An 11,573-nucleotide genomic window follows, 5' to 3' on the forward strand; every position below is an offset into this window, starting at 1 on the left:
CCTTTGTTGTTTGGTTTATGTTGGTTTTGCATTAGTGTTTTTGGTTGTTTGGAGGGTTGTTTTTGGGAAGGGACAGGATGGAGGGAGGGGAAAGAAGGGTATGAACAAAGAATTAATTAAGAAGCCAAGCCATAAATTTTACATAATAGAGAACACTTATTTGGTCATCTAACTCACCCTCCACTTTATGCCAGCTAATTTTAACAATCTGCTTCCATATTTTTAAAAACTTTCTACAGAAATCACAATGACAGGCTAACATTAACAATGGCAAAAGTGGAAACATATGCTGATATATGCCTGAATGTTCAACTGGCACTTCAGGAAGTAGAAGCAGTTTCTGAGGACAGGACAGTGACAGAATACACCTTTAACTGGAGGGTTTTGATTATTCAACAGGATGCTGAAATTTTCACACTGGTAAAATTTTATAACAATTGTTTCAAGGTATTCAATCATGTAAAAAACCCAACAAACTACATGGTGGAAAACTAGTGTACCTAAAATCTATTATTTTTTTTAATACACCTTCACTTCTCATAATTCTAGATTCTTCTTAAGGAAGGAAGAACTGGTACCAGACTGTTCAGTTTATGTAGTAACAGTTAAGGAATCACATTTGCTTCAATTAGACTCAGAAAAGTTCAGAAGGACATGTAGTGTTCTGTATATTGCATTCCACCAGCACTACTTATTTTTTATGCACCAAAATGCCATGTAAGAAATATTAAATTACTGTGTTTAAATAATAAATAATTAATAAAGTATATGCTAAAAAACATTCAAGGAAAGAAATCTGAAAAAAAAAAAAAAAAACACTCCGGGCAATTAATAAAACTATGAAACGGGCAAACGCTTGAATCAAGGTTAAGCCCTCAGCTACATGTAAAACTGGCAGAAGTTACTAATTAGCTTTCCTCTAAGACATAAAAAATTTAGCAAAATGTTTAAGCCTTTAATCCAATTCAGACCAGCCCAATTCTTCCAGTGAACAAATACAATCAAGAGCACTGAGTGGGAACAGAATATATGGAAAATGATGAAATTATCAGACAGTCTTTTTGAGACATGTTTCAACATCAGTCCTCCTCGCTACATTTCTCAACATGGCATAAACCCAACACAATTCAACATGGTCTGAGGGTTTTGTCTGTGCATAGACTTCTGCCAGACTAAGAACAGATGATTTTTTTTTGTTTGTTTGTGAAATACATATGAAGATCATGTCAAATTCCAGGTATTTAAAATGTGCTTAAGTAATTTACTTGTTGAAGTAAACCAAAGCAGCAAGTGTATAAGCCAGGAGATTCCATAGTAGCTTTACAGCTCTCACAGTGACTGAGAATGGCAAATCTCAGGCAGATGGGGGGACAGGAGTGCTCAGCAAATTTTTTAAGAACAGCTCAATGAAGTGATTCACATCAGTCTCCAATTGGAATCATGGGCAGCTGCTGATGACCATAAAGAGGTTGAAAGGAATTAATAAACCACTTGTCCTGCTTCCCCTCCCTGCATCATATTCAAGCTCTCCATACCTCACCTGTTGGATATCCTGAAGTTTATTAAGCACAGTGTTGAATAAAGTTTCATGTCTAGTCTTTGATATTCACATACGGATTACAAAGTTTAACTTAAGAGAACTTTATTTTAGAACAAACTTGAAAGTAACTTTAAGATTAAATGACAGGATTTATTTTTTTAGGTTAGCCTCCTAGGTATATAAGCAAGGTCAAGCGTACTCTGCATCTGCCTTGCAATTTTCATTCACAGTACATTTCCAGCATAGAGCAAATAAAATAAAGAGGAAGAATTGGGCAAAAACTTGCAGGTCTTAAAGTAAGGCTCCAGCATTCAGGTCCATACATTTAATACAGAGTCTCTTGGCTTCTATGCTTTAAATCCTTGATAGCTTGGTTCCCATAAGGTCTATGTACAGGAACAAATCAAGTATTGCAGGGAAAGGGAGGTAGGAGTGTGGAGGAGAAATGACAGAGAGAATACCTTTCTTCTCGTATCCTTCGTACTCGTTCAGCTCGTTCTAGTTTCTTTTGCTCTTCATATGCTTTTTGTTCTGTAGTGTCTCTTTGGATGCGCTCATTTAAGGCATCAAAATCTTTCGCTATGATATGTAGAAGCCAATATAAACCCTTTTTAATTGATTTATCAATTTTTTTTCCACAACCCATGATAGCTGAGCAAGGTTCCTGTGAATACAAGGAGAAGGAGGGGAAAATTATTTGTAGTTCAGAACATATTCCTTGGCTGGAAACAAGAAAACAGCCAAACAACTGCTATTTACTGTGAAGTCTGCAAAACACTGCACAGCATGGAAAATAAATTTGCATTCATGTGTACTGTAAGTGCTTTTTTGCACCAAGATACAAATCACATTGATTGGAGTAAAATATTTGCCATTACATTCTCATCAGCAAGCAAGAGAAACATGGTCTAGGCAAATCTAATGGAAGATGGGTGCAAAACCCATAGCTAAATTAGTTTGGAATACTTTATCTAGCCTGGATGCAACAGTTCAAGGAAGCAGATTAACTGGAAGGAATCAAGAGGAGCACAGTGACGAATATTAGACAAAATTGTTTATGAAAACATCGGATAAAAAACATTGAAGGGACAGGAGTGGTTCTCTTGAAACACTTCGAGGAGATATGATAATAGCCTTCAAAACATATGGCATAACTGCTAAAAGTAAAAGAATACTTTGCCCTTCCTGTTTTTTTTGTCAGGAGGGCAAGTATAATGGGCTTTAAATGGAACAAAAGAGATATGGCTTGATTCTAGTTTAGGACACAGAAAAGGACGAGATGCCCTCTTAAGATGTCTTCAGAACTATTTTCCAGAATGCTCTGGAGCACTGTATGAGTTTTTTTTAACTATTCTTTGAATTATAATTGAATAGATCTAGCTATGTATTTGAAATCAAAAAAAGGTATTTTGTCCTGTGTTCAGGACTGTGTTTATGAATGAAGACTAAAACCCACTAACTTTCCAGTGCCAACACCTAAAAACCTCTCTGTGTTACATCTTCATTTGACAAGCATTTAAATGGCACCTCAGTCAGATATGGTAAGTACAATTTACAACAGGAAAAAATAATTCTGACCTGCTATGATCCCCCAGAGTGCCAAACAAGTTTGCATTTTAATATGTTCCTACTTTCTCTAAATTGAGGTTCAAATATGAGTTTTGTTAGTTATGGAATACTACAATGCTCTCTAGCAGAACCTAATCAGGAAGAAGATGTATAGGCAAAAAAGAACTTGTTTCTCTGGGACAACTAAGATAAAACTATAGACAGCACTGGAGTAATTTTCTTCTTGGTTTTCATCAACATTATTGTTGCTGTAGTTGAGTATTAAAATATAGAAATTCAAAAATATAGAATATACAGACATATTAGTAAAGAAAAAGAGGAAGGTCATTCTCACTGACACTGTGTGACAGTGAGACAAAATACTCCTTACAGTTGCTTTAATATTTTGTGGGGAAATTTAAATATCCTGAAGAAAAATAATTAAAATAATAAGAAAAAACAAAAGGTTTTTTTTGTCATGGCCTAATTTTATTTAAACCTTGTTTCACAATGCCCCTGCTTAAATTCACCCCATGAGTCACCATAATGAAATAAATTGGGACCGTGTTTACCTTTAATGAGCCTAGTAAAGAAGTTGCCTATTTGAGTATGTAAGACTTTCAGCTCATTTCAGCTATAATTACTTTGAGCATGTAATCTAGTTTCTTTGTTGATTACACCCAGGATATAAATGGAGACCAAGAACAACATGTTACTGGAATGTGTCATAAATTAAATAATTCTAAAGTACTGGAAAAATACACTAGAATCTTTTACCTCTTTTAAATTGATAATGCTTTGAAAAAAAAAAAAAAATTCTAACAGAAGTCCCTTGAAAAAACAAACACCGAACTTGCAACTTTTACTTTTATGATTGCTACCTATGCATAGTGCAAAGTCCACTGACCGTAGAAAAGCACTCAGAAAGTCATAACATAATGAACATAGCTATGCACTGCTATAACTCAACTTTCTAGAGAAAATAATAGCAATATGAATTAGGCTATGAATTTTGAAATTCTCCCCAGGAAATTACAAGTCTTTTTAAAATTTTATACCCCAAATATCTGTTGGAAAAGTTTTATAAAATAGCCTTCTAATTTTGTTTCATAACAGCACAACTCACTAGCATTTAAAATGTTTCTTATTGCAATTAGAAAATTATTATAACAGTAAAGCCCAAAAATAGTTAACTAGCAAGCTGGTTGTTTAAAACAAAAGCTTAAAGAAAACTTCAGGGACTACTGATTTGGATAAATTATCTGAGAAAATGACCAATATTGAGTAGCTTTCATACAGATTTCTGGCATTGGCTCCTCCCTGGCCCCTCTTTTTATGATTTTATTATTTTTTTTTTTAACATGAATACTGTGAATACTACATCTAAAATGAAGTTATGCTAGTACAAATATTAACTTGTATTAAGGTCTATCACTGCTCTTTGGTAACTACTGTGCTAGGAAATAGATGCCCTCGGAATTAGACTTAAGTTCTTACTGTTTGTCAGATGGTGACTCAGACTAAATGATGGTTTGAGCTATGAACAGAAATGTGACAAACATCACATCCAAACTGTGATCCCTCCTGAATGTCAGTGTAGGCAAACTCTATTTCCTGCCTTTTTTGTTTTAAAGATGGAATACTAAACATGCCGTCCAAATACATTTTAAAACACATCAGTAACTAGTTATTCTTACATGGTTTCAGAATTGGCCAGCTTTGAGGATCCTTACTATAAAGATTTCTTCCAGCAGATCCAGAAGCAGAATGTCAAGGCAAACAGAATTGTTTGCAGAACACACATACCTACTGTATCTTTGCTGGGATTGCAAGGGTTTAGTTTCAGTTTGGCACTATGCAGGACAATCTTCTACCTCATTGGAAGCTTTACATATATATTAGAAAATGAAGCATCTTAAAATAGACTTACAATTTGACATAGACACTTGTGTTCATTGACAAGCTTTTCCAGAGATAAGGACTCGATTACATCTGCTTCTGACAGAGCTCCTTCTCTGTCCTGCTTATTTGCCAGCCTACAAAAAAAAGATCAAAACAAACACTTGGCACCCTTACACAAGAGATTCTTAGATCTCCTAAAGCTAAATTTTTGACAAAAGTAGGAAAAAGGGGAAGAATGAGCAAGTAAAGAGAAAATGGTTTGTTTCAGCATTAATTTTTAATAGTTCTTTCTACTTAATAAAAATGTTGTTCCATGAACTATTTTCAGCAGATACTAACATTAAATAATTGCTAAGGAGCTTAATAATTATTTAATAATTATTAGAATCATTGAATCATTAGGGTTGGAGAAGACCTCTAAGATTATCAAGTCCAACCATCAACTCAATACCCTCACAGTGAAGAAGTTTCTCCTTATGTCAAGGTGAAAATTACTGCGTTCTGGTTTGTGCCCATTGCCCCATGTCCTATCACTGAGCATCACTGAAAAGAGACTGGCCCTATCCTCTTGACTCTTGCCCTTTAGATATTAATAAGCATTGATTAAATCCACTCTCAGTCTTCTCCAGGTTAAACAGACCCAGATTTCTCAGCCTTTCCTTGAAAGAGATGTTCCAGTCCCCTAATCATCTTTGTAGCCCTCCACTGACTTCCCAATCCATTAGTTTCCTATCTGCCTTGAATTGGGGAGCCCCAAACTGGACATAATATTCCAGATGTGGCTTCACTAAGGCAGAGTAGAGAGGGAGGAGAATCTCCCTCAAGCTGCTGGTCACGCTTCTTAAAGCACCCCAGAATATCACTCACCTTTTTGGACACAAGAGCACACTGCTGTCTTGGGGTTAACCTGTTGTCCACCAGGACTCCCAGGTCCTTCTCTGTGGAGCTGCTTTCCAGCAGGTCAATCCCTAACCTGTACTGGTGCATGGGGTTATACCTTCCCAGTTGCAGGAACCTGCACTTGTTCTTGTTGAACTTTATTAGGTTCCCCTCCACCCAACTCTCCAGCCTGCTTATGTCTCGCTGAATGGCAGCACAGCCTTCTGGTGTGTCAGCCACTCCTCCCAGTTTTGTATCATGAGCAAACTTGCTGAGAGGACACTTTGTTCCTTCAACCAGGTCACTGATGAATATGTTGAACAAGACAGGGCCCAATACTGACCTCTGGGGAACTCCACTAGCTACAGACCTCAAACTAGACTGTGCTGCTGATCACAACTCTCTGGGCTCTGTAATTCAGCCACTTCTCAATCACCTCACTAGTTGTTCATCTTAACCCACACTTCCTGAGCTTACCTATGAGAATGTAAATGGAGACAATGTCAAAAGCCTTGCTGAACTTGAGCTAGACAGCCTCCACTGCACTCATCTATCTAGCCAGTCATGCTCATCACAGAAGGCTATCAGATCGGTCAAGCATGATTTGCCTTCAGTGGATCCATGCTGACCACTCCTGATAACCTTCCTTTCCTCCACACACTTAGAGATGACCTCCAGAATGAACTGTTCCATCACCTTTCCAGGGATGGAGGCAAGACTGACTGGTCTTTAGTTTCCTGGGTCGTCCTTCTTGCCCTTTTTGAAGGCTAGAAATGACATTGACTTTCCTCCAGTTCTTAGGCACCTCTCCCATTCTCCACGACTTTTCAAAGACAATGGAGAATGGCTTAGCAGTAATGTCAACCAGATCCTTCAGCACTCTTGGTGCATCCCACTGGGGCCCATGTATTTCTGAGTGTCCAGTTAGCCTAACTGATGTCTAACTCCACCTCCTCAACCAAGGGAGAGTCCTCCTTTCTCCAGACTTTCTCTTTTACCTCCCGGGACTGGGATTCCTGAGGGCCAACACAGCAGTACAGACTGAAGCAAAGAAGGCATTCAAGAAAGCAACAAATTCAAGAAAGCTGTGAAAAGTAATTAAAAGATTGGAAACAATTATCTCCACCTTTTTTTCTTTTCCCCCACATAACCTATCTTGGTTAAAGTCTGAAAATCTTACTGCACTGTCCCTTGGTCTCAGAAAGCATTACTCAGCAGTGCTGTCAATTCACCTAGGTCTAATTGAAGAAAATATTTCTGAATACCAAGTTTGTTGCCACAGCCCACTCCTTTCTCACCTAAAGATTAAATCACTTCACTATTTACTATGGTATTGGACTGCACATTGTACAAAGCACAGCTGAAGCACAAAGAAATGTTGGGAAGCTGCATAGCTCGGTATGAATGTGACCCTAACATCCTGTAACTTGCAGTAGCTGCTGATTTTTAACCTCTAGTATGTTAGAGATGTAAGATTAGTCTTTTTGGCCAATTAGCTTCCATTTTCTCCATAGTACTGCTGTTGCAATATTGACTGCATTAAAAAAAAGCAAAACCAAAAACACCAGTTGAGGTGCTGTATTTGGAAATGCAGCAGATTCAAGTAACTATCTCCACTTTTATGCTCTCCAAGAACTGAAGTGGTTTTGCACAGGTAACACATTTCCTACTGTACACCACGTCCCTTCTAGCCTTTAGGTCAAACTTAAAAATATTTAACTCAATTTATAGGATACTGTGATAATGGGTATTATTTTGCTGATTTTTTTTTTCCCTTTTCAACTAAATGCATTAATAGATCCATGACCTACTCTTGCTTCCTTTTCCCTTCGTGCTTTACTCTAGAAGAAAACAATCCCTGCGCTTACACTTGTGCTTCACAGGTAGGCAGTGCTCCACTTCCAGCTCACAGGGCCTCTATCTAGCCAGCTGCTCCTAAACACTTCCTGATACTGGGCAGCTCCAGCAGTGATCCGCCTCTCAGCAAGGCTGGGTTTCAAACAGGCAGAACCAGATTCCCCAAGTAGAAAGTAATCAATTTGCCTGTCTACTGCTGTTGCAGAAGTCAGCTTCTCTCTCGCACCACTGCTCCCAAAGATGAACCCTTGGACAACTACATAAGAACTAGAAGTGGAAGGCATGCAGAAAATACTTGATGGAATGTCACTCAAGACATACTACTTAGACAAACATTCAAAACAACATTTTTGAGATTATAGTGAAGCTTAGTCTCAGGAGTTGCTCTCTGAAGGATAAAACAGAAAGCCACCAGCACAGGATTAAAAGGTAAAGTTTTTTTTTATTTTATTTTACTTAACGTTTGTAAAGTTGCAAATATCAGAACAAGGCTTTGCAGTGTGGTTTAGAAATGTGCCTAAGCACTGAGACTTACAAATAATGGTTGTCTACGCTGCAAAGAATTGGCTGTTTCTCTGGGTGAATAGTCTCGGAGCTCTGCTGCTCACACACAGGAATGCTAGGTTTTGAGGCAAGTTTTATGCATAAAAATTCCTTTTTTAGGGAATATGTCAGACTTATCTTAAAGGATAGACTTTGATTTTAATCTTCCAAGTCAGTAGAACTTCATATATAGCAATATTTCATGTTTAAAAAAATGTAGGAGCCATATATGAAAACATACTTGAAAGCACAGGAGAGTGTCTGTTGGTTTATCACATTAAGTTTGCCAGGTAAGAAGCTATTATATATAAAATCATGCTTGGCTTATTTCAGTTTCATATAAAGTATATTTGGAACATTCTTAGTGTAACAAACTTACTTTATGCAAGAAATAAAGAAAAGGTAGGCACCTACTGCTTTTATATCAAGTACGATTTTTTTAAGCAACTAGAGAGCTTTTGAACTTTATTTTAAGAGTCATGGGAAACAATGTGGAAAGGGAGTGTATGTGTGCATTGGCACAAGTGACATCTACAGCTCAGTAACAGTATTTCTCTTAGAAGCCAGATGACATGCCAGAGAAAAACAAAGTCTGAATGCAAACTATGTGCATTCCTTGACCTGTTTCTAAAATGCAAACTCCTGAACAAAGAGGAAGGGGGGAAAAAACCAACCAACCAAAAACAATCCAACAAAATCAGAATTTAAGTTTACTTTACAATCCAAATGATCTGGTGAAAAAAAAAAAAAACAGTATGAAATGTATACATTTGTATCTTAGCTTCCATCAAAAATCCAACAAACATAACAGAAAGGGTTTATTTGGAAAGAGGGCATTTTCTGTGACTGTATGTGTGCATGCATGTGTTTGTTGTCTTGTTTTGCAGACTTGAAGGGTTTTTTTTAAACACTCTTACTTTCCAATGTACACATTTCTCTCCATTTATGCTGGATTCTCATACAGTAACATAACACTCAAACCTAAATACTGTAGAGGGTACACACAGGGCAGGGAGGGAATCAGTAAAAGCATCTTAGAGATGCTGGTTTTTAGGTTAAGTTTAATCAGTCAGTTAAAACAAAACCAAAATTTGGGGTCAAACCTGCATGGTGGCCATCAAAATTAACAATTTTAAACAGTTAACAACAACAATTATCATTTGTTTCATTTTGCTTAAGTGGCCTCATTTGCACCCTACATCTGAATCATAGTCCTATTTACCAAAACCATTTTTCTGACACACTCTGCTCTATCAGTTTAATCACACCTATTGATCAAATAGGCTGCATCCAAAGAGATGTTTAAGCTCATATCAAGAATATTATGTTCAGCAGTGACAATAAATGATATTGCCATGTATTTTTGTACAAGTTTTTTTTTTTTAAATTCAAAATATTAATTATTTTCTTATACTCTTTCATCTTGATATATCAAATATCAAGGCTTTAAAGTTAATTAGTCAAAGTTGCATATAAGAGTTTTTTTTATTTAAAAGCTTCCTGGAAATCCTCAAATTTATTACAGGTGAGTTCCATGGCTGTGATACATAGCAATATGGTCTGACAGAGATGAAATGGGAATGTAAAGTAGGTGAGATGTTACACAGTATAAATTTTGAGCCTGCAGTTCTACTGCCAGCAAGACAAAAATCTTGGCACTGCTTTATAGCAATACAAAGTAATTAACTAGGAGTTCAAACTATATATCCTATTAAATTGAAAGAATTTCACCTGTCTTCTATCCTGTTGCAGCCCTTTCTCTTGCTTTTAATTTATTTTCAGATGCTTCTTTAAAAAATACATCAACATCTGGACCTTAATTACGCAATCTTTTGGCAGAAGAGATTACGATTTTCCTTCTGGATTTCTGTGACCTATAGGTGGCTATCATACCCACACCAGCTAATTAAGTGAAGATGCTGATTTCTAATATTGTTCTTCTTGGAATTAAAAAAACTTGGGTATCTACAACGTATATATTTACTTCTTTCTACTGCTCATTTCTGAGGTCTATTTAAGAGCACTACTGACAGTTTATGTCTGGTTTAATAGGTGAAAAAGCCACCATCAACACATTAAATAAGTTTTTCAGTTTTGCTTTTAACCAATGGATACTCCATTCCCTTAGCAATTACAGAGAATAATCTACATTCTAGCTGATCTCCAAAGTGAGATCATTGTTTTGTCAATCGGGACTTGTAGGTGCAGTATGCGTCACTGTAACTGTGACTTATGTCAGGGCAAAAGTATGAACTCACCACCTTCCACTGTCCATCAGCATGGAACACAAGAATTGCTGTCTGTAGACATGGAAATGGTGGTAGATGCTTTTCATCAACTATTCCACACCTGTAGCTACACATTCATAACAAAGGTTCCAAAACTCCAAGGAACAATCTCAGATTTGCCACTGATTCACTGTGCATCTTTAATCAAATACTTCCTAAAATAGTAGAAAAACCTCACATTTTTCTAACTAGAATGTAAGATAAGTATTGACAATTATAAAGATTTCAAAAGTACAAAAGCTTGTAATACAGATGATTCACAGGCAGCTGTATTCTCCCACTCCTCTAATGCTAGAGTCTGTACATTGTATTATTCCCTTCTTTTGTGTCTCAGAGTTCTTTCCAGTATCATGCAACACCACACAATCGACACAAGATAGCTACTTCTCCTACAACACAAATGTTTCAGATTTCTCGCCCAACACCCAAGAACATTTGAATTATTTTAAGTAACTAAGGTCTATTTTCCTCCTCTACATCTCCCTTGTAGAGTTTGCTCCAGCAGCATGATTTGGTTACACTTTTCGAGCAACGCTGGACTCGCTCTTACCCATGTTATGAACTCCTTAAATATTCAGACCTGTTTTATTCCATCTGAGTCTCATGTATTTACTCAGTACAAACATTTCACCACTTCCCGTGATCTATTTTACAGTAATCAGAGAACTCCTAAGCTACCTTGCTTCAAATGCACCATTTCTATGCTCCTGCATGCTGGTCATTTTGGTTACCATTTTGATATACCTAGGCAGTTATGGTGGATAATGTTGTCTCAAGGGGACAAGCAGTGAGATTTTATTTCCTCAATGTTATGTAGCAGGCAATTCCAGAAGCAATGTTCTACAGGTTGTACCCCAGAGACAAATGCTGAGAAACACAACTGACCTTGGCATGTTAGTATTTTTAATATTAAGAATGAGATACCCGTTAGCACTTAAGTCCCCTGTGCTGAAAATGTTCCTGATTTTGTGCTATCCTATTGGATATACTCTGATACAATTTAGCTACCTACCACA

General features: G+C 36.9%; 1 protein-coding gene across 1 annotated transcript in view; it reads right to left on the minus strand.

The window, feature by feature from the left end:
- The window catches only part of ARL13B (ADP-ribosylation factor-like 13B), a 19,187-nt gene extending 7,908 nt beyond the window's left edge, over positions 1-11,279 (minus strand). Inside the window, exons 1-3 of the mRNA XM_008943971.1 lie at positions 11,236-11,279; positions 5,019-5,124; positions 2,002-2,204 (exon numbers count right to left, since the gene is read on the minus strand). Coding sequence (XP_008942219.1) covers positions 2,002-2,204; positions 5,019-5,124; positions 11,236-11,279 — 353 coding nt within the window. The remainder of the gene's footprint in view (positions 1-2,001; positions 2,205-5,018; positions 5,125-11,235) is intronic.
- Between the last annotated feature and the right edge of the window lie 294 nt (positions 11,280-11,573).

This window comes from Merops nubicus, unplaced genomic scaffold (genome assembly GCF_000691845.1).
Source record: "Merops nubicus isolate BGI_N331 unplaced genomic scaffold, ASM69184v1 scaffold10520, whole genome shotgun sequence".
In the NCBI taxonomy this organism is placed as follows: domain Eukaryota; kingdom Metazoa; phylum Chordata; class Aves; order Coraciiformes; family Meropidae; genus Merops; species Merops nubicus.